The following is a 27,244-nucleotide window of genomic DNA, read 5'->3' as shown; positions in this document are numbered from 1 at the left end:
CACACCAGGGCCTTCAGCTGCTGCAAACGAACTTGAAGCATATGCCCCCTTGTGCATCTGGTTTACATGGGTCCTGGGGAATTGAACCTGGGTCCTTTAGCTTTGCAGGCTACGGCCTTAACTTCTAAGCCATACCTCCAGCCCTGTAGGTATATATGTATAAGTGTGTTTGTGTGTGTGTGTGTGTGTGTTTGGTTTTTTTGAGGTAGGGTCTCACTCTAGCCCAGGATGACCTGGAATTCACTGTGTAGTCTCAGGGTGGCCTTGAATTCACAGCAATCCTACCTACTTCCGTCTCCCTAGGGCTGGGATTAAAGGTATGCACCACCACGCCTGGCAAAGGACATTTGTTAGGAGACACGCAGTAGGCAATTGACATGCGCCTGACACAGTAAATACACAGAAGTGCAACAAAGTAAGAAAGAAAGAAAAGAACAAATATGTTCATTTCAAATGTCTCCAATATACAAGGCAGGACTACAGATTGAGAAAAACCCTATATGGGGCTAGGGATGTAACTCATTTGCTAGGGTGCTTGCCTAACTTGCACAAAACTCTGGGTTCCATTCCCAGCGCTGCACATACCTGTGAGTCAGCACTCAGGAGATAGAGGCAGGAGAATCAGAAATTTAAGGCTAGTCGGGCATGGTAGAGGGTGCACGCCTTTAATCCCAGCACTGAGGTAGGATTGCCGTTAGTTCCAGGCCTGCCTGAGACTACAGAGTGAAATCCGAGTTAGCTGGGGCTACAGCGTGACCCTATCTCAAAACAACAACAAAATACAAAAAAATTTAAAAGAGAAATTCAAAGTCATCCTTAGCTACAGAGAGAGGCCAAGCTGGGCTACATAAGACCTTATCTCAAAACTTAAAAGAGGAGCTGGAGAGATGACTCAGCTGTTAAGGTACTTGCCTCAAAGCCCAAAGACCCAGGGACAACTCCTCAGTACCCACACAAAGCCAGATGCACAAAGTGGCACATGCATCTGGAGTTTGTTTGCAGCGGCTAGAGGCCCTGGTGCATATTCTCTTCTCTCTCGTCATTGCAAATAAATACAATTTAAAAAAATAAATAAATAAAACTTTAGTTGCCAGACATGGTGGCCCATGTGCACCTCAGCTCTGAGCGTATGCTGCGCTGGAGACGGAAAGCAGAGCTCTGCAGGCTCGCCAGGCGCCCACACCCCCAGCTGCTGCTTCTCTTCATTCACATTAAGGACAGGGCAAGGATGTCACAGCATGAGGTACTGAAGCAACCACAGGAAAGCACCCGAGAGAGATGACACCACAGGGGAAGGCTAGCGGAGCCCAGGAAATGGAAAAGACTCGACAGTTCAGAGCAGAGGTGGGGGGTGAGCAAAGGTACTTACAGTAACTTCAGCATAATCTGTTGGCATGTGAATTTGTTTTCCATTTTCTCTGTTTGACTGACTGGCTACATCGTCATTTTTTTCGTTTTTTTGACTCTTTAGCCAGAGTTCATAAAATTGCTCTATATCTTGTACTAAAGAGAAATGAATTGTTTTCAGCAAAAACCATGAAATGCCATTCAAATATGCACATAAACATGCACAATTTCTTTATCAGTCAGCATTCATGTTCAAAACAAATGTGACAGGGAGTGACCACATTAGACACTCTAAACAGCAGATAAACTCTCATGCACAAAAACTGACTTCAGAACTGTTAGAAGACTGAAAATATTAGTGTTCACTGTTCATTAAGTCTCCCTTGCATTTGTAAGACACTATGGGTGTTTAAAACTCAGCAACAGGCTAGAAAGATAGCTTGCCTACGAAGACTAAGGACCTAGGTTTGATTCCCCAGAACTCACGCAAGCCAGACACATGAGCACAAGGTCACACATGCACCAGCAGGTGGCATACGTCTGGAGTTCAATGACAGTGACTAGAGGCCCTGATGTGTCAAGTCTCCCCCCCCCCCCCCCCCCCGCTAAAAACAAAGCCCTCAGGAACAATCATAACGCTATTTCAGAAGAGGCCTGAGCACTGCTTCATGGGGCCCACGTTACACTCACACTGTTAGTGCCAGGGCCCCAGGAGGCCACCTTACCTACAAGACATGAGGGGCTTGAAGCTGATACACACCCTTTCATTAAGAAAGAAGAGAATCAGCACTACCTGCCCAAGATTCTGACCCTAATGGAGACTGTCCACTAAGCCCAGTCCCAGAGGACTGACATGCTGGGGCAATGTGCAGTGCCACTGGGAGCAGGTCTTGGGCAGCAGCTGCCAGCTGCATCCTAGGTAAGAGCAGGGGTACTCTGCATGACTGTCACGTGCTGAAGTCAGGGCTCTGCTGACCTCTGGCTGCCCGGTCCTTTGCTGCTGGCAGCCCAGTGCTTAGCAACATCCCTGGACCCTGCCCACTGAAGTCAGCAGCACATTCTCCCAAGTTGGGACCAGTAAAGTATCTTCAGATCGGGCAACATGTTCCCGAGGGAGGGAGGCTGCACAGCAAGTGTGTCCTCACTTTAGAATCACGGCACTGAAAACTCTGGTAATGGGGATACAGTAAACCTGACCTTGTGGCCTGCCTGAGGGTTTCTAACACTAGAACATCAGGCAGAGATGAGGGATAAATTGGGGTTTTTTTTATTCCTTAAGAACAAGGCAACAGGAGTCCCTGACTGGTAAGCAAGGAGACCTGCAACAAGGCCCAAGTATATGTTCAGCTCCAAGCAGAGTGACAGTAAGAAATCAGCTCCACACAAGTCACACAACAGCATCAACTCTGTAATCCAGAGACTGTGAGCATGTTTTCGTTAGACCCAACAATGACCCTTACAGTAAAATATTTGAGGGTCAAAAGTGCAGGGTTGTCTGAGGATCCTTTCAAAGGCTCTACAGTAATCCTGAGGCTTGATCAAGACCGGGCCTTGACTCTGGCCTTGTTCTACCAGTCAGGTGCCCTGAAGCAAACTCGCATCTAGGTGGTGGGTCAGAGGAGGCTGTTCGCAGCAGAGAGGGTCTCACGTAAAGTCATGGGGGAACTGAGCTTCCCCACACCACTTTTCAGGAACACAAAGCTACGTATTCACATCCACAGCTGGCCTAACCGAACACATTAGCCGTATTCCACTCCCTTGGGCTGTGGTTGCATTTTTCCAGCCGTGGTCACCAAGAGAGCTACCGACGGGACACGGTGCAAACTGCCTTCTGTGCTCACAGAAAGGCACGTTCAGGTGAGCAAGACTTCACAGACATCAAGGCACAGTGAGCATGTGAACTTACTCCCATTATCCTTCATGTAGGTCCACACTTCTCGCTCCTCAGGACTATGAGCAAAGGAACAATTCCCAACATACTGACATTTCTTCCCAGAAGCAATATGGTTGCACAGCTGTATTTAAAAATGCACACACTTTAAGATAGAGCATGCTTAGTATAATTTTTACATTTAAGCAAAATGACCTAACAACAATGCTAATGCTTAGCAATAAAATTTTTAAATAAGATTTGATTCTATTCAAGTTGATTATAAGCCCAAAATACTTGAGATCATAACAGCAAACATTTCTATCTCAAATTTTTTCAAAAGATAATTTCCTGAAGAAAGTCAAGTACAGGATTAGAGTACAGAGCATTTTCTTACAAAGTCCCATGCTGAGATTTCATCTGTGCAATGAACATTTGCCCTCTCTGTCTGATGACTCCTACCCTGTAACACTCCTTACAGCCTCCAGTCAGCACTGAGAAAATAGCACAGAGACTGCAGCTTGCTCCAAAAGTTACCACACAGGGCCAGGAACACTCCCAAGACAATGTTCTAACAACTAACTCTGACAGCTAGCCTCAGCCACAATTCACTAGACAGGTGTTCTCTGAAGGTAACAGTTACACTTCACCAGGCCATGGCATTACAGAGCTTGCAGCCCATACCTCCTCTAATTATGTAGAATTTTAATTAAGAAAGAAAATAGAACCAGGCGTGGTGGCACACACCTTTAATCCCAGCACTAGGGAGGCAGAGGTAAAATGATAGCTGTGAATTCAAGCCTACCCTGAGACTACCAAGTGAATCTCAGCTCAGCCTGGGCTACAGCGAGACCCTACCTCGGAGAAAAAAAAAAAAAAAGGAAAGCAAACAGTGATAATGGTAGGAGCTGACATGTCAGTGACCACCAGAACACAAGCTTCCCTAAGAATCATGACTCTCCATTACCCAGGGAGCTCATTCCTATCTCACAAACAACTGATTTGATATAGTATCTAATGATTAACTTAGCTTGTACTTCAACAAGAGATGGCTTAGTGGTTAAGGTGCTTGCTTGCAAAGCCTAAGGATGCAGGTTTGATTCCCCAGTGCCCATTTAAGCCAGATGCACAAGGTGGCACATGTGTCTGGAGTTCGTTTGCAGTGGCAAGAGGTCCTGGTGCACCCATTCTCTCTATCTACCTTTTTCCATTTCTGTCTCTCAAATATATAAATAAATAGGGGTGGGGGGATAAACCACCTACTTGTGCAAAACTTTAGTGCCACCAGCCCTCAACACTGTGTTTTCTCCCTGGGATCATCAGTGACCCTACCCTGAGACTGGGCAGGAAGTCAGCAGCCAGCGAACCAGTCTTCTCAATGACTTGGTCACATTCTTTTTTTTTTCAAGGTACTGTTTCACTGTAGCCTAGGCTGACCTGGAATTCACCAGGTACTCTCAGCTGGCCTCAAACTCATGGCGCTCCTCCTACTTCTGCCTCCCAAGTGCTGGGATTAAAGGCGTGCACCACCACACCCAGCATTCGGTTTGTTTCGAGATAAGAGCCTTGCGTGAAGCCAAGGTCAGTAAGTTAGCTGACCTGACTGTGAACTTCCAACAATCCTCCTGTCTCTGCTTCCCTTGCAGGCATGAAACCCTATGCCTGGCTCCATGGTACTCTTTTCCTGGTCAAAGCCAGTAGGTACTCGGTTGTTTTATTGTTGCTGCTCTTTTTTAAAAAATATTTTTTTTCTATTTACTTATCACAGAGAGAGAGAGAGAGAATGGGTGTACCAGGACCTCTAGCCACAAATGAACTCCAGACACATGTGCCACCATGTGCACCTACCTTGTTTATGTAGGTTCTGGGGAACTGAACCCGGATCCTTGGGCTTCACAGGCAAGCATTTTAACCACTGAGCCATCTCTCCAGCCCTGCTGTTTAGTTTTTTGAGTCAGGTTCTCATACAATAGTCCAGGCTGCCCTGGAACTCACAAGCCGTTAAAGCTCAAGGATAAAGAGGATAAGGCCAGGCATTACAAAGTGCCAGGCACGTACTCTTTCCAACTCCACATGAGCAGATGAGGCTGAGTAACCTTTAGGGTCTGGCAGGCTGAACCTCATTTTCTTTCTACCTCCCCAGCGCGCGCGCGTGCGCGCGCGCACACACACACACACACACACACACACACACACAGAGAGAGAGAGAGAGAGAGAGAGAGAGAGACCCTTAACAACGCCTAGTAAGGGGGGGAGGCTGACAAGCTGCTGAAATGTAGAGTGGCTCACCATGTTTAAAATTAAAGAAAATCAGCAGCTCTAGGTGGTTGCCTCATGAGCTAGAATAGTTCTCAGTTGTTTTATTTTATTTTTGTGGTGCTAGGGATAAGGAATCCAGGGTCTTGTGCATGCTACACAAGTAAATCTACCACTGGTCACAACCCTACCCAGTTGTCCTTGTTAAAACAGAGTCCTTGATACACATATGTCCTCATTATCTTTAAAGCCCAAGATGTAACAGTTCTGAAAAAAATCCCTTTCCTCTTCCTACAAAATCAGAGCCTCACACTACTGTGGATAAAACATGAACAGATCACCACCTAGCAAACATTGACCTTGTGATTTGTACTAAGTTTTACAAAGCTGTAGGAATCATATGATGGGAAATTCATCACTCTTTTCTTCTACTGTTTGTGGTCATCCAGCAGGCAAGCAGCTCATTACAAGGGGATTCTCACACACACTCTGCTTCTCTAGGGAAAACTTCCTTTCAGGGGTCAATGCTCCACCAGTGTGATAGGTCACACAATAAAACACCTCTGGCGAGAGCTCTCCCAAAATGCTCTCTTTTTCAAGTCCAGAGGCAACTGAAATCATCTGCAAATCACGTAAGACACCCCCACCCTGCCCACAAGATGAGAGCCTCTGCGTGAATAAAACTCTATCTATCCTAACCTGAAGGTGGCCCCAAGAGGTTTTGAGGAACATGTACTTCTGGTGTTGAATTAGCAAGTTGTACAGCTCTGGGTGTCCTTAAGCCTGCATCCTTTGCAAATGAAATAAAGTATGACCAAGATAAATAAATAAATAAAAAATTTTTTAAAACCTTATCAACAGTATTCTTGGTAGTCTGATACTAAATCTGAGGAGTAAAAATTAAAGGAAATTCTCTTGCCTGCGAAGCGTAAGTCCTTTGAAAAGTAAGTTATGTCAGAACTTTTTCTCAACTCCAGTTATCTATTTACTCAGTGCAAGTAACTGATAAGATAGTAAGCAACATGAAACTGTGAGAAAATCACACATACATGAAAGTGGAAGAAAATAGAGGAACCACTTCAATTTACTATGACTTAAGAGCATTACTTAAAGGGCTTGAGTTTCAATCTCAATTACCACTACTTTCTAATGATTTGAAATGCCTAATTTAAAAAAAAAGTGGCTTAAAAATTACGTATGTACATCAAACTGTAAAGGCATTTGTTTCTTTGTGGGGAGAGGACGGATGTTCATCCACTTCTTACGTTCAAAAGACATCGCTCGCATCGCACGACGTTCTTTGGTCCACCTAAGAAAAATGGAGTTCAGAAAAAAACAGACACTCGGACACAGGCACAGCATACAGGGAGAGGCACAGAGACTGCTCCTGAGGGGCCAGAGAAGGGGACTTTCTCAATCTTCTAAAAGAAATGCTTTGTGATCCTATCATTTTATTTCCTGTTGATATTTAGATATATACGTTACCTAAGAATTCTAAACAAAGAAATTGATAAAACAGGAAAAACACAACTAAATCCTAAAAAACCTTCCCTTTTGTTTTGCCATTACACCTAAATGATCTACTTTGCCCTCTTCAAAGCCTGTCTCCTTACCCATATGCATGATTTTATATACGTTAAGCATAATTATAAACATTCCCACATACACACAATACTTACGAATGTCTTGCTTTTGCACTACAATATTTTCTGTTTTTGTCTGGTTCAATGACTTGGCCATTTCTCAGACACTGAGCACATACAAATTTTATCTCCATGTTAAGAGATCCAGGCATTATTTGATTGCCAAATACCTTAAATAATTAAAAGATCAGTTTTAACAGAAAAAAAAAAAACATTTTTTTCTAAGACTATATTAAATCACCATGCTTTTTTCCCACAATCACTTATAACTTTCTGTCTTTGTCTAGTTCTATTGACCATTAGAAAGATATGGATAGATTGATACAGATAGATAATTACATCTCCACTGTTTATCACATACAAGAGAACCAGAGAAAAGCAGATGTAATGCCAAGAGAGCCAGCTTTGGAGCTGACGACTTGAGGCAGGCAGCGGGAGCAAAGGATCATTAACTTGCACCAAGTGGGAAGGAAACCTATATAACCCACTTCCCACTCTAAGGAGCCCCAAAGCCTGGGACCCTAACTGTTTTGACAACTGAACTAAGTAAGAAAAAAATATTCTACACTTTGGCAGATATTGTGGGATAGCTACTTTTTATGGTGATTGGGCAGAATGTAAATTGTGTCTCCTACAGAATGACTCAAGTGGAAGACGACTGAGCAGGGAAAGGGAGCAGGAGCCGCAGCCAGTGCCACCCTGTGCCCTCCCGGCCACTCTACAAGGACACGCACACAAGTCCGTGGGAGACAATACCTGAGCTCCAGGTGCGCTCGCTCCTAAATTTCGCCAATATTGCTTAGATTCTTGAGCAATATCATCATGTGAGATGCCTAGGAAACATACAAGCCTTCCTTAAGGTCCACACGCCACAGCAGCCGGGTCTCAGTCACTTTCAGCTCACCCTCAAGCTCCATTTATTTGAGGGGACTGAGCCGTCATTAAGGATAAATGGCTACCACGTTATTTTTGCAAAACGAGTATGTACAAATACATTTTGTATGGTCCTAAGAAATCCTTCTCCTGTCCTCAAATCCATGTCATGTACAAACTTACAACAGTTAAGTCCATGAGACCACACTCAAAGTGGGCAACTCTAAAAATAAGTGGCTACGGTAGCCAGACACGAGAGTGCAAGCCTGTAATCCCAGCTACTTGAGAGGCTGAGGCAGGAGGATCCCAACTTCAAGACCAATCTGGGGTACAGACTGAGTTCAAGATAAGCCTGGGCAACTCAGTGAGAAATGTCTTTAGATAAAATGTATAAGGAGGGGCCAGGCATGGTGGTTCACGCCTTTAATCCCAGCACTCAGGAGGCAGAGGTAGGAGGATCACTGTGAGTTCCAGGCCACACTGAGACTACCTAGTGAATTCCAGGTCAGCCTGGGCTACAGTGAGACCCTACCATGAAAAACCAATACTAGAGCTAGAGAGATGGTTTGATGGCTTAGCTGTTAAGGCACCTGCCTATGAAGCCAAAGGACCCAGATTTGATTCCCTAGAACCCATGTAAGCCAGATGCACATGGCAGCACATGCATCTAAAGTTCATTTGCAGTGGTTAGAGGCCTCAGTGCACCCATTCTCTCTCTCTCTCTCAAATAAGTAATGAATTAATAAAAACAGTTCAAAGCTTATGACAAAATCAACAGAGCTGCAACAAGAGAAGTCCTTGCACTATTATTCCATTGAATCCTGACTGCTCACAGAGGGACATCGTTCTCAGGCCCACGCAGACCCACCTGTTTCATTCTGCATTATCCAGACTTTCAATTCAATAAGACTATGGGCATAAAAGCACTCATCTTCCCTTAAGCAGCCATATCGAACCTCATGTCGACACAAATCAAGCTGACATTGACTATGAAAAGAGCGTATTTTGGAATATTTTACTGTTGTCTCTCGCAAAATGTGGACAAGGCACCTAAGATAAAAACAGTAACATTATGATATTGCTGTTTAAAAACACATGCACACATTCAAAATTCTAAAAATTCTAAAGCTCCAGACTAACCGTTTTAAATCTTTCTCAGAAAAAAAAAGTATCATCCCATGCTATTATTGGGTTAATAGGAAATATATACATTTAAAATGCTAACTTTTTTTTTTTTTTTTTAAAGGTAGGGTCTAGCTGTAGCCCAGGCTGACCTGGAATTCACTATGTAGTCTCAGGTTGGCCTTGAACTTCCAAGTGCTGTGATTAAAGGCATGTATAACAATGCCTGGCTTTCCTTCTTTTTTTTTTGGAGGTAGGCCAGGCTGACCTTGAACTCACAGTGATTCTCCTACCTCAGCCTTCTGCATGCTGGGATTAGAGGCATGAGCCGCCAAACCCAGCACCATAATTATAATCTGTCATAAACAAATATAAATCAATGTCCTTGTGTTAAATGATCACGTGCATAACTTTTTAATTTAATTTCCAGTCAAGCTGACAAAAATATATTTTTTTTGAGGCAGGGTTTCACTCTAGTTGGGAACTCAATCTGTAGCCCAGTACTCACAGTGATCCTCGGATTTCAGTCTCTCAAGTGTTGAGATTACAGGCATAAGCCTCACGACTGGCCTTTTTTTTTTTTTTTTTTGGTGTTCTCAGACAGGGCCTCACTATATAGCCCTGACTGGCATCAAATTCGAAATGAGATTCCAGCCTCTCCCTTCAGGGGTGCTGTGATTAAAGGCATGTGCCACTGTGTGCAGCTAAAAGCTATTTCAAAAGTCATTAACTTCTCAAAACAACAGAAGGGCAGAAGGAAAGACTAAGTAGATAATAATGCTTTTATTTGGATCTAAGGAAAGAATCTACTTTGTCACAACAAAAATCAGAAACCAGGTTGGAGAGAGGACTTAGCAATTAAGGTGCTTGTCTGTGAAGCCTAAGGACCCAGGTTCAATTCCCCAGTACCCACATAAATCAGATGCACATGGTGGCACATGCATCTGGAGTTCATTTGCAGGGGCTGGAGGCCCTGGTGTAACCATTCTCTCAGTCATTCATAAATAAACAAGTATTCTTAAGTCAGAAAACACCAACATACTTATTGTCTTCAAATTCATGCTTTGTAACCGGGTGAGAACAAGCAGTGGAATTATCTTTATTTCTTTTACTTATCATTCTAGGCTTATGATCAAAACATTTCTGGAATAAAGAGAGAAGAAGGATTAGCATATAAGTAATACAAACTCCTAATCTTGTGCCCAGGATACTGCCTCAGTGTTTTTACAAATTTATTTATTTTATACTTGTACCAATTAATATTCAACATAAACTCTTGCCATTATTATTATTATTTTTTTTTTTGTATTTATTTGCAAGCAGAGGGAGGCAGAAAGAAGACAGAAAGGGCTGCAGCAGCTGCAAACAAACTCCAGATGCATGTGCCACATTGTGCATCTAGCTATACATGGGTACTAGGGACTGAACCAGGGTTGTTAAGTTTTGCAAGCAGATTCTTTAACCTCTGAGACATCTTTCCAGCCCTCTTTTTTTCTTTCTCTTCTTCTTCTTTCTTTCTTTCTTCTTCTTCAAGGTAGGGTCTCACTCTAGCTCAGGCTGACCTGGAACTCACTATGTAGTCTCCAGGTGGCCTCCAACTCACAGTAATCCTCCTACTTCTGCTTCCTGAGAGCTGGGATTAAAGGCATGTGCCACCACACCTGGCTCTTTCTTTCTTTTTTATCTGCCATTTTTAATATTTTTATTTACTAGCAAGCAGACAGAGACAAAGACAGTCATAGACAGAATGAATAAATGGATATGCCAGGGCCTCCTGTCTTTGCAAGGGGACTCCAGACATATGTACCACTTTGTGCATATGGCTTTGTGTAGGCACTGTGGAATCAAACCCAAGCTGTCAGACTTTGCAAGCAAGTGCCCTCAAATTTCTCCAGCCCTTTCTTTTTGTATTTTATTTATTTCTATAGGCACACCAGGGCTTCTTGTCGCTGGAAATGAACACAAGATGCTTACACCACTTTTTGCATCTGGTTTGGGTGGCTTGGGACTTGAATCTGGGCCAGCAGGCTTTGCAAGCAAGCACCTTTAACTGCCAATCCATCTTCCCAGCCCCTATTTATTTATTTTAAGGAGACAGCACTTGTCTCTTGTGTGAGCCTTGAACTTACAGTTAATACCCTGCCTGGCTCTTGCTACTGTTATTTCAGATAGCTGGTTTACTAAATGATTTAACATATAGCAGGATCTGCTGAGAACTTTAAACTACTGGGTTTGCAAGTCAGAAAGTCCCTTTTGTTTTTGGGGGGGGGGGTTTGAGGTAGGGTTTCACTCACTATGCAGTCTCAGGGTGGTTTTGAAATCAGTGATCCTCCTACCTCTGCCTCCCAAGTGCTGGGATTAAAGGCGTGCACCATCACACTCGGCTTCACTTTTTTTTTCTTATATGCAGTGCTGGGCCCCTTGGGAATGCTGGGCAAGTGCTCTCCAGGGTCCCACCCCTCAGCATTATCACCAAATTTTACAGAGAAAGTAAGTCACGGAGAAAGCACCTCACAAAGGAATATAAATTCCCCAAGATGCTCTTGGAGAAGTTTGACCACAGTAAGGTTGACTTTTCCATTGCCACCAAAGAAAGCCTCACGGCTGAATGCCCCCTTTCTTTCCAGGGTCCACACGTCTATTTCCTCTTGGCAGTATGCAAAGGTGCAGTGGCCGGAATACCGACACTCTTCCTCAGCAGCAACATCTGAAAAGCAGATGAAAAGGGACTTCACCATGGCAACTGTGTTTGTGTGTGTATGTGTGTGTGTGTGTTATTGTTGTTGTTGTTTGTTTTGTTTTGTTTTGTTTTGTTTGATTTTAGGGAGAGAGAAGAGAGAATTGGCACACCTGAGCCTCAGCAACTGCAATCAAATTCCAGATGCTCGCATCACCTAGTGGGCATGTGCGACCTTACACTTGCCTCACCTTTGTATGTCTGGCTTACGTGGGATTTGGAAAGTCAAACATGGGTCCTTAGGCTTCATAGGCACACACCTTAACCACTAAGCCATCTCTCCAGCCCTCTTTTGTTTTTTGTTTTTTTGAGGTAGGGTCTCACTTTAGCCCAGGCTGACTTGGAATTCACTACATAGTCTCAGGGTGGCCTCGAACTCACAGCGATCCTCCTACCTCTGCCTCCTGAGTGCTGGAATTAGAGGCATGCACCACCACACCCAGCTCCTATTTTGTTTTTTTTTAAGCTAATAAATATTAATCACAGTAGGGACATAATTTGAATTTTTTTTGGTGTTTTTTGAGGTAGGCTCTCACTCTACCCCAGGCTGACCTACAGTTCACTCTGTAGTCCCAGGCTGGTCTTGAACACATAGCAATCCTCCTACCTCTGCCTCCAAAGTGCTGGAATGAAAGGTGTGTGTCACCACAGCCAGCTGAATTTTTATAATAATTCAAACATGGCTTGACACAGTTACTATTATACTGGGTGGAGAGAATTAAGTCTTCAAGCCAGAATGATTTTTAGTGCAAATGGGTAAAATGCTTCAATACCCTCATGTACTCAATATTAAGGTCAAAAAATCATTTTAGGGGGAAGGAGGGAAAAGAGAGGGAATGGATGAATGATTAAATTATGTGTATGTCATGGAAAATGCTAATAAAAATTTAAAAATTAAAAAAAATTTTAAAAATTATGTGTATGTATAATGAAAACCACTATTTTGTTCAATGAATATACTAATTTAAAAAATCATATATGGCCACTTAAAGCTCATTCAGATAAAGTGACTTGACAAAAATAAAAATACCAACTCTCTCAAAAACATCTGAAGCCAGGCATGGAGGTGCACCCTTTTAATCGCAGCACTCAGAAGGCAGAGGTAGGAGGATTGCCATTAGTTCGAGGCCACCCTGGGACTACATAGTAAATTGCAGGTCAGGCTGAGCTAGAGTGAAACCATACCTCGAAAAACCAAAAAAATAAATAAATAAAATCTGAACACAGCAACATTTTCAAAGCCTTTGCGATTCCGTAAATGAACCTTTAAGTCTGAGAATTCTCTGTTTAAGACTTCATCAAGGCTTTTTATCCATAAACAACCATGAAATGTAGTAAAATACTAAAAGACAGTTTACAAAAAAAGAGAGATGGGCTAAGGAGATGGGTTAGTGATTAAGGCACTTGCCTGCAAACCCAGGTTTGATTCCCCAGGACCTACATATGCCAGATGCACAAGATGGCATCTGGAGTGTCTGGAGTTTGATTACAGTGGGTGGGGGTCCTAGCGTGCCCATTCTCTCTCTCTCTCTCTCTCTCTCTCAAGTAAATAAATAATTTTTTTTAAAGAGAGAGAGAAAATATTGTCTGTCTCAATCAAAAGAACCTAATTTATCTCCATCTAATCATTTCCATAACAGTCAATATTGAAGCCCTTACGACAAACACAGCAAACCAGTGCAGAGGCATGGTGGTCTAGGTTAGGACAGCTGCCTTGCCAACAGTTTAGCAGGCATGTAACTAATGTACATCAATTAAGTCATAATAATATATACCTTTACATATATAATATGGTCCTTCATAATTTGTTTTTGTTGGTCTTGGACGTATTTTTTTCCATGATTTATCTTCAATATTCTTTATTCTACCAATTAAAATATCTTTCTTACATTTATGATCTATATTTGCATGATAAATAAAATCCATTAACTTGGGGCCTAAAAAAGATGGAAAGAGGATTGTTCAAAAACAGAAAAAAATACCATTTCATTTTATACACAATTTACAAGCAGACATAACTAAGATTAACCCCCAAATCTCATCTATATAAGCAGGCTGCTAAAGTAGACCTTTGCTTCTTATGCTGCTGGTCAGGTGACACAAAATTCTATAAAATGCAGTCCCAGGCTAGGAGATTGCTCAATGGCTAGAGATGCTTGCTTGTAAAGGCTGCCTACCCAGGTTCGATTCCCCAGTATACAAGTAAAGCCAGATGCACAAAGTGGTGCATCTGTCTGGAGTTTGACTGCAGTATCAAAAGGTCTGGTGGGGGGTGTGGTGGCTGGAGAGATGGCTTAGTGGTTAAGTGCTTGCTTGTGAAGTCCAAGGACCCCGGTTCAAGGCTTAATCCCCCAGGACCCACATTAGCCAGAAGCACAAGGGGGTGCATGCATCTGGAGTTCATTTGCAGTGGCTAGAGGCCCTGGCGTGCCCATTTTCTCTCTCTCTCTCTCTGCCTCTTTCTGTCTGTTGCTCTCAAATAAATAAATATGATAAATAAATAAAAATGAACATAAAAAGTAATAATAAGAGGTCTTATGGAGTTTCAAATGGAAAAGTTGTGGGAGGGAGGACATTACTATGGGATATTGTTTACAATCATGGAAATTGTTAATAAAAAAATTGAAAAAAAAAGGTCCTCACACTCACTCACTGTCTCTCTTAATAATAAATATATATATATATTTTTTAAATCAGTTCTGGCCGGGCATGGTGGTACAGGTGTTTAATCCCAGCACTCAGGAGGCAGAGGTAGGAGGAATGCCAAGAGTTCGAGGCCACCCTGAGACTCCATAGTGAACTCCAGGTCAGCCTGGGCTAGAGTGAGACCCTACCTTGGGGGAAAAAAAAAAAAATCAGTTCTGCCAAACATACTCATACTCAACTTCTAGGGAAATAATTTAGATAGGAATTCTAATGGCTTATAAAAGGAACAAGCTGGACATAGTGACACATGCCTTAATCCCAGAACTCAGAAAGTAGAGGTAGGAAGACTACCATGAGTTCAAGGCCACCCTGAGACTACACAGTGAATTCCAGGTTAGACTGGGCTAGAGTCAGACCATTTTAAGTAAGGGACAGAGCTGGGGAGATGGCTCAGCAGTGAAAACCACTTGCCACTAAAGCACGAGGGAGGGACTGGGCGGTCCTGGAGCACTCGGCCTCTGTAAGAAGCTGTGCTGTCACGCACGTCTCTGACCCTCGTCTGCACAGAAGGGGACTGGAGAATTGCTGGCTGTCACGCACGTCTCTGACCCTCGTCTGCACAGAAGGGGACTGGAGAATTGCTGGGAGTCGCTGACCAAAAACGGCAGTCCAAGGTCGAGGGAAAGACTATCTCAAGGACTTGAGTGACAGAAGGGTACTCCCAGGGCCCCATGACCACCACCCCTGCATGATGCACGCTTCTACCCACACACACAGAACACACTAGACCACACACAACTCTACCCACACACACAGAACACACTAGACCACACACAACTCTACCCACACACACAGAACACACTAGACCACACACAACTCTACCCACGACACACAGAACACACTAGACCACACACAACTGTACCCACACACACAGAACACACTAGACCACACACAACTCTACCCACGACACACAGAACACACTAGACCACTCACAACTCTACCCATAACATACAGAACACACTAGACCACACACAACTCTACCCATAACATACAGAACACACTAGACCACTCACAACTCTACCCATAACATACAGAACACACTAGACCACACACAACTGTACCCACAACACACAGAACACACTAGACCACACACAACTCTACCCACGACACACAGAACACACTAGACCACACACAACTCTACCCACACACACAGAACACACTAGACCACACACAACTCTACCCATAACATACAGAACACACTAGACCACACACAACTGTACCCACAACACACAGAACACACTAGACCACACACAACTCTACCCATAACATACAGAACACACTAGACCACACACAACTCTACCCACAACACACAGAACACACTAGACCACACACAACTCTACCCATAACATACAGAACACACTAGACCACACATAACTCTACCCACGACACACAGAACACACTAGACCACACACAACTCTACCCATAACATACAGAACACACTAGACCACACACAACTCTACCCACAACACACAGAACGCACTAGACCACACACAACTGTACCCACAACACACAGAACACACTAGACCACACACAACTCTACCCACAACACACAGAACGCACTAGACCACACACAACTGTACCCACAACACACAGAACACACTAGACCACACACAACTCTACCCATAACATACAGAACACACTAGACCACACACAACTCTACTCACGACACACAGAACACATCAGACCACACACAACTCTACACACAACACTGTTGCCTGATTCTCAAACTGCAAATAAAGCCAGACAAGATCTGCAAACATAGGCTGAGTGTGGTAGCTGAGGCAGGAGGATCACAAGTTTGAAGCCAAACTGTACTACATTGTAAATTCAAGGCCTGTTTGGGCTACAGAGCAAGACTTCATTTCAAAAATAAAAGAGCTGAAGCTGGGCGTGGTGGTGCACGCTTTTAATCCCAGCAATCTGGAGGCAGAGGTAGGAGGATCGCTGTAAATTCAAGGCCACCCTGAGACTACAGAGTGAATTCCAGGCGAGCCTGGACTCGAGTGAAACCATACCTCAAAAAAACAATAAATAAATAAATAAATAAATTATAAAAAAGATAAATGAGCTGGAAAAAAAAAAAAAGAATCCAGCTGTATATAGTGCCTCATACCTGTAATCCCAGGACTGTAGAATCAAACCAAGGTCCTTTTGCTTTACAGGCAAGTGCCTTAACTACTAAGCCATCTCTCCAGTCCTTTTTTTTTTTTTTTCCAATGTAGAGTCTCACTCTAGCCCAAGCTGACCTGGAACCCACTCTGTAACTCCTAGGATGGCCCACTACCTCTGCCTCCCAAGTACTGGAGGCTATGCTCAGCTTTTTAAAAATTTTTATTTTAATTTTATTTGCAAGGGGGAAGAGAGAGAGAAAATGGGAATGGGCACACCAGGGCCTCTAGCTGCTGCAATGGAACTCCAGATGCATGCGCCACTTTGTGAATCTGGCCTTATATGGGAACTGGGAGACTGAGCCTGGGTCTTTAGGTTCTGCAGGCAAGTACTTTAACCACTAAACCACCTTTCCAGCCCTTTGTCTACCTTTTAACTTAGGTTCTGGAGAACTGAATTTGCAGTCTCTGGCCTGAGAGGTCCTGTTTAAGAAAAAGTACTCAACTGCTGAACTATCTCCTCAGCCCTGAAATGTCTTTTTTACTTCTGGTTCTGTTTGAAAACTATTCAGTTCTAAAACATGCCTGAGACATAGGGAATTTCACTAAAGTTTTCTCAAGTTTCTATGGTTAGATACATATTCCTTATTCTACGTCATCCTAGAAATAAAATTACATGAAATGCCAAGTGTGGTGGCACATGCTTTTAATCCCAGCACTCGGGAGGCAGAGGTAGGAGGATCGCCATGAGTTCAAGGCCACCCTGAGACTACATAATGAATTCCAGGTCAGCCTGAGCCAGAGTGAGACCCTACCTCGAAAAACCAAAAATAAATAAATAAATTAATTAATTAATTAATTAATTAAAACAAACCCTAGCTGGGCATAGTGGCGCATGCTTTTACTCCCAACACTCAGGAGGCAGAGGTAGGAGGGTTGCTGTGAGTTCAAGGCCACCCTGAGACTCCATAGTGAATTCCAGGTCAGCCTGGGCTAGGGTGAGACCCTACCTCGAAAAACCAAAAAAAGCCGGGCGTGGTGGTGCATGCCTTTAATCCCAGCACTTGGGAGGCAGAGGTAGGAGGATCACCGTGAGTTCGAGGCCACCCTGAGACTACATAGTGAATTCCAGGTCAGCTTGAGCCAGAGTGAGACCCTACCTCGAAAAAAAAGAAAAAAAAAAAAAAATTACATGAAATAAGAGCTTCAACTTATCCTATACTTCCAATGCCTGTGCGGGGAAGTACTACTGTTTTCTGTGTAGCAGAATAGGACTGCAGGCCACCAGAGACAGGGCTGCTTCCACCCATCACAACGGCCTCACAGCCTCCAGGCTTTCAGCTTACTAAAGGCTGGCTGCCTGCTAGTTGGTTCTGACCTGATTTTATGAAGCAGATCTGGCAAGCTTGTCTCAACTCATGGGTTCCTTCAAGGGGATGTCTTGGAGTCACTGCTGAGGATGGTTTAGTAATCGCACTTCCAAAAAAGTTTCCAAATTCATTTCTAGACTGACTTGAAATTCCCAGGAAGCTCTCAGAAGCAAACAAACTACCTGGCCCATTCATCTGCAAAAAAAAAAAAAAAAAAAAAAGTAAGGACACAAAAAAAAAAAGAAAGAAAGAAAAAGAAAAATAGAACAGGCAACAAACATTGTACTATCACCAAAGAAGGAAAATTAGTGTGTGTGGAGTAAAATGAAGCTGTCTACTCTGTACTAACGATCCTCTCGATCGAACTGTCTTTATTTGCCTCCATTTCTGGCCCCCCCCCTTTTAATCCTCTAAGAGCTGTTTAAAGTAATATGCATTGTTTTGTTTCCACAGTACACACATCTCATACACCCTGCTCTTAAGTTTCACTGATTTGTTTAGGCTGGCTAAAGCCTCTTATGCTGTCTGCAATATGACTAATTTGCTATGACAAATCCAGTTGTACAAACACAGCATTTATGACTGGATGTCCAGAGGAGGCTTATAATAATAGTTCCCACAGCACACAGAAAATTTAAGGGGAGATGGTCATGTTCATTCACATAATTCAGTTACGAAAGTACAAGGCCTAGGTTCAATTTAAGCAATGTAGTCACAAAAGAGGAAGTGGCACTTACAAGTAAAAGGGAAGAATTACTGTTGTTAAGCGTTGTTCCCTCTCTAGAAGTGGAGATGGACAGATCTAAAATAATAAAAAGACTTCAACAGACTTTTTCACTATCATCATGAATCAGCACATGCGGGCTTCGCAGCTCCCCGACTATGACTTCCCCGTGTCCAACTCCCCGTCCCGATTCTACACGCTTTCTTGCTTATTAATGACACGCAAAAGGACTCCGGGGTCCCTTCCTCCTTTTAGAAACCAAGAATATAAACAATTCTTGGTCAAAGTTGAATAAAAAGCTACTTTTGGGGAAATGATCAAAGGTAGTGCCTACTGAGTAGGAGTCATCAAACTAGGTAAGAAAATAACATTAACATTCAAAATGAGAAAAGAGCCTCCTCTGAGAAGAAGGGAGCAGGGACTCAACCTAACACTCGGAGTCAGTCAGGGTCGAGGGTTTCTCTTCTTAGTCTATCACTCAGTTCTCTCTCTGCTATTGTTTCCCACTTATTTTTTTTTTTAATTTTGCCCTTTTAACTGAATAGCAATATGAAGACGGTAGCCATTACTGTTTATAACATGTGCTAAGGCTACAGCATAGCTCAGCAGGTCACTTGCCTAGCATATATGAGGTCTTGGATTCCATCCTCGGTATCCCAGAAAAACAAATAAAAACTCCTCAAAAAAGTTATTAAACATATTGAACCTGTGATTACAAATACAGTAATCAGGCCAAGACCTCAGCATGCCCTTGTAAAACGGTATCAGGCACAGGTCACTGAGCTCAACACATGAAGTCTAAGTATTATTATTTGAAACATAAAGTTAGATTTAAATTAGTATTTTCCCAAGAATACTAATTTCAAAGAAAAGCTGTCTTTCAGACCCTTTACGATGCGGTCGATCTTTTCTGAAGAATACAGTCATTTCACCCCCAGTGAACACTGGACTACATAAGGCCAGTGCCACGGTCATGCCAACCCTCACGCCTTTGCCCCTTGTTCTCACAACAGTACAGCTGTCAGGCTGAGTTCCAACGAGAAGGCTCCCTTTTTACATGTTCAGCCACAGTCAAAACAACTCAAGAAACTAGCACCTGGACAGTTAAGCAATTGTCACATACATTTTCAGTTTTAGAAAAATTAACTGCAATTGTTTATGATTTAGAATAGAGTCGTACCTCGTTTGGATTCATTCACTGAAAATGAACTTAACGATGAACAAAAATCTTCCAAGGATGAGGCCAGAGGAGGGTACAACTCTGCAAAGGAGGGCGGAGAAGCATACCTCGCACCAATAGGCAAGGTTCCTAGCAGGGCTGTGGAGAAGGGCAAACTAGGAGAAACACTGGCTGTCGGGAGGGATCCTCTGACCAAAGCCGAGGGCTGGAGAAGAGAACAGAGGGCAGCAAAGTTCATGAAACCTAACCAGTTTAGCTAAACTACTCTCACCACCAGCATATCGAAACACATCACTAGGGTTGGCAAAATGGCACAGCAGCTAAGGCACCTGATTACAAAGCATAGTGGCCCAGGTTCAATTCCCCAGTACCCACTTAAGGCAGATACACAAAGTGGCATATGCATCTTGAGCTTGTTTGCAGTGACTAGAGGACCGGCACACCTATTCTCTTTCTTTTTCTCTCTCTCTGGCTGCAAATAAGTAAAAAGTCACTAGACTGGATGATCTTGTGATGAACAGAAATTAAACCAAAATCAAGAGTCATTACAAAAATTTCATTTTATTGTTTAAGTTTTTACTTAGGAGTAAAAGAAAGAATGGGCATGCCAGGACCTTGTGGCGCTGCAAATGAACTCCAGATGTAAGCACTTCTTTGTGATAAGAGTCAGTAGGCTTTGCAAGCAAGTGCCTTTAGCCACTGAGCCATCTCCTTAGCCCTCTCCTTGTTTTTTTTTTTTCCTTCCAGGTAGGGTCTCACTCTAGCCCAGGCCGACCTGGAATTCATTATGGAGTCTCAGGGTGGCCTTGAACTCATGGCAATCCTCCTACCTCTGCCTCCCAAGTGCTGGGATTAAAGGTGCGCGCCACCACATGTGGCAAAATAATTTTTCTTTTAAGGTTCAGCCTAGACTCCATACAAAAGTCCTACAATTTAAATAAGACAGTAGCTCTGCCTTCAGAAGAGAAACCAAGCAGTGAAACTCACCATAACAGCATCATTTGCTTCTGGAGCAGAATCAAGGAGGTCGTCTATCTCGTCCCCAAGGACCATGTCTCCATCATCCAGGAAAGGCTCAGACATGGTGAAGGGGATCTTGCCCCCATTTGCCAACACTGTGGATGGCAGAGCACTCTCATCCACTTGCAGTGACAAAACAGAAGTTAAAGGCATAACAGGAACTGAAGCCGGGTCACTCCCAATGTCATGAGAAAAACTAGATGCAGGCAGGGAGACAAGTGGATGTCCTTCTTGCCTCGGGGTTACCAAATCTGCAACAAACAAGGAAATGGACTGTCTTCTGCTACTGTACCCACACAGCATAGTGTTCACAGTAACCAAAGGACAGGAAGAGCTCGGTGAGAATGTGGACCCAGTCACGGTCTCGCTGTAATAATAATCACACAGCACTCGTTCTTGATAATACTATGTGAAACATGCACAGTCTAAAGCTGGCAAACCCTTACTTTTCAGAGTATAAAGATGGTAAATGAAACATACCTGGCTCAATATCCTCTACAGAATTCACAACCTAGAAACCAAAACAACAGTGAATCGCGTTTCAGAACTCTAGACTATAAAGCAATCATTACAGTGATAACTTATTTTCTATCCCAGCATCCTTCAGAACTAGAATTTGGCCCTAAGCCATGTTGCTCACAAATGCCCCACAAGCCGGGCATGGTGGTGCACGCCTTTAATCCCAGCACTCAAGAGGCAGAGATATGAGGATCAGGATCGCTGTGAGTTCGAGGCCACCCTGAGACTATGTAGTGAATTCCAGGTCAGCCTGGGCTAGAGTGAGACCCTACCTCAAAAAAACAAAACAGAGCTGGAGAGATGGCTTAGCGGTTAAGCGCTTGCCTGTGAAGCCTAAGGACCCCGGTTCGAGGCTAGATTCCCCAGGTCCCACGTTAGCCAGATGCACAAGGGGGCGCACGCGTCTGGAGCTCGTTTGCAGAGGCTGGAAGCCCTGGTGCGCCCATTCTCTCTCTCCCTCTATCTGTCTTTCTCTCTGTGTCTGTCACTCTCAAATAAATAAAAATGAACAAAAATTTAAAAATGCTGAAATTATTAAAAAAAAAAAAAAAAAACAAAAAGAATGCCTCACAAGACTGCAGGAAATGCCGACTATGACTGAAATATATTAGTTGAGCTATTTTGTTTTATTTTCTCAAGTGACAAGAAACTATGGCCAGTAATTGTTTGAGAGGTCAAAGAAACACACACTAAAAACACTAAAATCAGAGTTGCCAAGGCCTCCCCCCTCCTATTCTTAGAAGCACAAATTCTCAAAAGAGATAATGAACCTACCTGGGCAGTTCCATCCCCAGGAGCTGTTTTCAATGAGAGCTGAAAGAAAATATAGACAACTTTAAAACAGAACTGACTTCAATGTAAAAAAAAAAAAAAAAGAAAAAGAAAAGAAAAGAATTAAATACTTTACAGGGAGAACTCTGGCTTACCTCAGCTCTAACATATGCTTTCCTTATTTTAAATCCCAATTTCTGAGCTAATTCTTGAGTCAGTTTTATTACATGTTCATCCTGGAAAAAAAGCCAACATATATGATCATATCTTCAGAAGATGAGGCAAAATAGTGTGTTTCCCATCTAGACCCTTGCTTTATTAAATACTATACCCAAATGCAGCAGGTAGAGGTGATGTGGAAAATTTAATTACCTGCATATCTCCATGAGGGAGCAAAAAAATGCCTATGATGCAAACAAATCAACAAATATGAACTCCATACCTGAGGGACTGCTAAGGAGCACTTTGCTACTGCGTCATAAGCCTCTTTGTATCGCCCTAAGTCATTTAAAGCTTTAGATCTCCGATACAGAGCCTTGCAGTTACTGGCATTCAAACTAAGGACAGTATTGCAGTCTTCTAAAACTTCCTCATGGAAGCCCTAGTGGGCAAAAAAAAACAAAAGAAGTCAGAATCACATGATTAACTTCTCAGAGAGGAGGCCTTCTTGTACAGAGATTTAAGAACCCATGTAATGACTCTGCTCTTAAAGCTAACAATGCTTGGGGATGGAGACATGGTTCAGCAGTTAAAGGCCCTTGCTGGCAAGCCTGACAGACTGGGTTCCATTCCCCAGGACCCACATAGAGCCAGTTGCACAAAGTGGTGCATGCATCTGAAGTTTATTTACAGTGGCATATTCACTCTCTCTGTGTGCCTCTTTCTATCAAATAAATAAATAAAATATTTGGACTGGAAAGATGGCTTAGCACTTACTGTACTTGTCTGCAAAGCCTAAGGACCCAGGTTCAATTCCCCAATACCCACGTAAGTCATATGCACATGGCTTTCTTACCACAGGTACACTGGGATTACAGATACCCACTACAGCTTCTGGAGTTCATTTGCAGTGGCTGGAGGCCCTGGTGTGCCCAGTCTCTCTCTTTCTGTCTCTGCCTCTTTCTTGTTCATATATATATATATATATATATATATATATATATATATATATATATATGAATAATAGTTTTTTTTAAGTTACCAATAAAAAACGTTGACAATGCCTTGGGGCTGGGGAGATGGCTTAGTGGTTAAGGCACTTGTCTTTAAAGCCCAGGTTCAATTTCCCACATAAACCAGATGCACAATGTGACACATGCGTCTGGAATTCTTTAACAGTGGCTAGAGGCCCAGGGGTGCTCATTATTTCTCTCTCCTCTTTCTCTGCTTCTTTCTCTCTCTCCCAAATAAATAAGTATTTTTTTAAGTGGCATATAGCCAGGCATCATGGCAGATGCCTTTAATCCCAGCACTCAGGAGGCAGAGGTAGGAGGATCGCCATGAGTTCAAGGCCACCCTGACACTACAAAGTGAATTCCAAGTCAGCATGGGCTAGAGTGAAACCCTAGCTTAAAAAACCAAAACAAACAAGCAAACAAAAAAGTGGCATGTATGTGGAAGTCAAAGGACAACTTTCAGGTCAGCCCTTATCTTCCATTTCATTTTGAGGCAGGGACTCTCATTCACCACTCTATTCATAAGCTTTTATTAAAAAAATTCTTATTTATTTATTTGCAAACACAGAGAGTGAGGGAAAGTTGAGAGAATCAATGTTCCAGGGCCTCTCGCTGATGCAAATGAACTCTAAACACGTGTCACTTAGTGTACCTGGCTTTATACGGGCACTGGGAAACCAAATCCAGGCCAGTCTGGGCCAGCAAGTTTTACAAGCCAGTGTGTATAACTGTTGAGCCATCTCTTCAGCCCCTCCATTTCAGCTTATGGGAAATTCTCCAGTCTCTGCCTCCTTTCTTACCATAGGTGCACTGGGATTACAGATGCCCACTACAGCTTCAGACTTTGATGTGGGGTCTAGGGGTCTGAACTCAGGTACTCAACATTGCAAAGCAAGCACACTCTATATGCACTAAGCCATCTCTCCAGCCTCTGGGTTTTTTTTTGGTTTTGTTTTTGTTTTTGAGACAGGGTCTCATGTAGCTCAGGTTGGCCTTGAACTCCTAATCCTCCTGCCACCACTTATCAAGTACTTAGATTATAGATGTACACCACCCAAGGTTTATTATAGTCTAGGGATCAAACACAAAACTTCATACTTGCTAGGCAAGCACTCTACCAACTTAGCCATATCCCTAGCCCCCAAAGTATTTCTTAAATATATTATTCATCTGCAAGGAGAGAGGAAATATGAGTGAATAGGCATGCCAGGGCCTTTAGCCACTGCAAACAAAATCCAGATGCATGTGCCAATTTGTACATGTGGCCTTATGTGGGTACTGGGGGAATCGAATCTGAGTTGTTAGGCTTCTCACGCAAGCACCTTAACTACGAAACCTTCTCTACAGCCCCCCAAAGTATTTCTTAAATATTGAAAGATATACATAAAGCTGACTTTTTTGCTTGCTTGTTTGCTTTCAAGATAGAGTCTCACTATAGCCCAGGCTAATCTGCCTTTTGTTTTTTTCTCCAAGGTAGGGTCTCACTCTAGCCCAGGCTGACCTAGAATTCACTATGTAGTCTAAGGGTGGACTTAAACTCATGGTGATTCTCCTACCTCTGCCTCCCAAGTGCTGGGATTAAAGGTGTGTGCCACCACACCTAGCTATAGAAATGCACTTTTTTAAAATTAATGTACGATATCATTGACAATTTTCTCTCTAGAAATACTGTTTTAAACTCATAACTCACCATATTAGAATAGCAGGCAATACGATTTATATGCAGTTTTTCAATGATTTCTTTAGGAATTAAAATTTCTTCAGACTTTGCATAATTAGCTATATTCAAAGCTTCCGTGTACTGGCTTATTGAGCCATTCCAATCATGTTCCCGATAAGCATCATTTCCTTCATTAAAAAGGTTTCTCACAAGAGCATGCAAATATACCTAAAAAGAGAAAGTTGCTTCCTGAAGCCCTTTACGAACATGGCAAAGCATAAGCAGATGTTTGCAGGGCAGAGCTGCTTTAAGAAATTAAGATGAAGCCCCATCCACTTCTGTTCTGGGGAATTCTACCATACCTGCTTTTACAAGAGAAAATGGACTGTCCTTATTAAGAAAGACAGAGCCTGAAACACTGGAAATGTGTGCACATCTCCAGCTCCTTGCTCAAGATAAACACCAGGTAGGAGTCAGTCAAGAAAGTCACTTGACAGCTTTGAGTTTTCTACAATCCTCCTGTCTCTGCCTCTCAAGTGTTGAGAGGCCAGGTGTAAACTAGCACACCCAGCTTAAATTTAAAGACTCTGACTAGTATTTCTGAAAAAGCAACACCCACATGGGTGAGTGTGTAATACATATGTATACATTTTCTACCATTTTCAAAGCAAAAATGATATCCTTTTATATTTGCACAACTTTGTCAGTAAGGTTGGGTTTTTCCACAGTTTTATGGGTCATTTTGTATTTTCTATTCTACAAACTATTTGCCTAGGCCGATTACTGGCTTGGGGTAAGAGGATGCCAAGTTATTCTCCTTTTTTTGGTTTTTCAAGGTAGGGTCTCACTCTAGCTCAGGCTGGAATTCACTATGTAGTCTCAGGCTAGCCTCAAACTCACAGTGATCCTCCTACCTCTGCCTCCCAAGTACTGGGATTAAAGGCATGCGCCACCACACCCAGCTCCAAGTTATTTTCTTATTGAATGATTACACATATTTCTTTGATGTGTAGAAAAGATTATAATTCCCTTCTTGCTTTCTACCATTGCTTTGATATTTCAAAAGACCTTTTCCATCACAAGATCAAATACTTACTTTTTTTTGGTCTTACTTCATGAATTCATGTCTAAACTATCTTATTAATGAAAATAGGATCAAACATTAACACCTGATTTGGTTGTGACATGCCACTTAACTTCTGTGGGCCCCCATTCTACATGGTCTCAAACTTGAATACTTTAACTCTATATATGTGTAGAGAGAAGGGGGGGGAGGGGAGGGAACTGGACAGACCTGAATAGAAAGGGGAGGAGGAATAAGGGAGAATGAAATGAACTCAGAAGCACCCACACCCTCCGAGATGAGAAGCCTCAGGTGCCCAGTCACTGCTCTTAGTCAAGGTCCAAGGAGCACTCTTCTTCCTGGGTCTAGCTGCCAGGTTCATTCCTAGCTCCTCCCTCTGGCTGCCCAGTCCCCTTAAGTGCTGTCAGAATTGCTCCAAAATAAAAATGGAAGATACCACACATTTTCAGTTTTAAATTCTACCTCCCCATTCTTTGGGGGGGTGGGGGAATTAGAGACTATTAGATTAAGAGAAGGAAAGAGGAGAGATTATGAAGACTTCCTGACCATGAAAAGGCAGGAGGGGGAAAGACCCCACTTTTTTTTTTTTGTTTGTTTGATAAAAAGAAGGCTGGGTTTTAAGAGGCTTGAACTATACTAATATAGGAATAAAATGCAGAATAGCTGTCCAAGCACACCCTCCCTCCTGCCCCATGCCAAGCTGTCCTGTATATACGGGGTTGGAACACATTTCTGCGAATATCCAGGTAACATTTTAAGCTCTGTGTCTGTTGTGAATGTCACGAAAGCAGCCATAAATGATACAAACAAGTGAATGCGGCTGCAGGGTTCTGATAAAACTTTATTTTGGAGAGGGCATCTGGCCAGATCTGACCCACAAGACTAGAGTTTGCCAATCCCTGCTACAGACCACAGCTCATGAGCCACTGGCCAACCTTCCCGGGGTCGTTACCGCATATTGTTCCTGGGTCCCAGGATATGACAGTGGAGACCTAAGGAGAAGAAACAAATCAACTGTAATTATCAGGCTCCCATAGGAATTTGTTCAGTCAGAAGCTATCTTAAACTGTGGTTTCTTT

At 42.9% G+C, this 27,244-nt stretch overlaps 1 protein-coding gene across 2 annotated transcripts in view; it reads right to left on the bottom strand.

Moving 5' to 3' along the window:
* The window catches only part of Zc3h7a (zinc finger CCCH-type containing 7A), a 57,837-nt gene that overhangs the window by 4,349 nt on the left and 26,244 nt on the right, over positions 1-27,244 (bottom strand). The window contains exons 3-21 of one of the 2 annotated variants that reach the window (XM_045161514.1): positions 27,118-27,157; positions 25,112-25,309; positions 22,689-22,847; positions 22,402-22,482; positions 22,250-22,288; positions 21,437-21,467; positions 20,924-21,207; positions 19,937-20,141; positions 18,770-18,834; positions 18,041-18,227; positions 13,624-13,785; positions 11,622-11,818; positions 10,154-10,254; positions 8,858-9,039; positions 7,873-7,949; positions 7,153-7,286; positions 6,677-6,782; positions 3,254-3,362; positions 1,370-1,503 (exon numbers count right to left, since the gene is read on the bottom strand). In XM_045161514.1, coding sequence (XP_045017449.1) covers positions 1,370-1,503; positions 3,254-3,362; positions 6,677-6,782; positions 7,153-7,286; positions 7,873-7,949; positions 8,858-9,039; positions 10,154-10,254; positions 11,622-11,818; positions 13,624-13,785; positions 18,041-18,227; positions 18,770-18,834; positions 19,937-20,141; positions 20,924-21,207; positions 21,437-21,467; positions 22,250-22,288; positions 22,402-22,482; positions 22,689-22,847; positions 25,112-25,309; positions 27,118-27,157 — 2,491 coding nt within the window. The remainder of the gene's footprint in view (positions 1-1,369; positions 1,504-3,253; positions 3,363-6,676; positions 6,783-7,152; positions 7,287-7,872; positions 7,950-8,857; positions 9,040-10,153; positions 10,255-11,621; positions 11,819-13,623; positions 13,786-18,040; positions 18,228-18,769; positions 18,835-19,936; positions 20,142-20,923; positions 21,208-21,436; positions 21,468-22,249; positions 22,289-22,401; positions 22,483-22,688; positions 22,848-25,111; positions 25,310-27,117; positions 27,158-27,244) is intronic. The other variant, XM_045161515.1, reaches the window with a different exon arrangement.

This window comes from Jaculus jaculus, chromosome 11 (assembly GCF_020740685.1).
Source record: "Jaculus jaculus isolate mJacJac1 chromosome 11, mJacJac1.mat.Y.cur, whole genome shotgun sequence".
NCBI classification, from domain to species: Eukaryota; Metazoa; Chordata; class Mammalia; order Rodentia; family Dipodidae; genus Jaculus; species Jaculus jaculus.
Note: the sequence above shows the minus strand (reverse complement) of the source record. Positions and strands in the feature narration are given on the sequence as shown.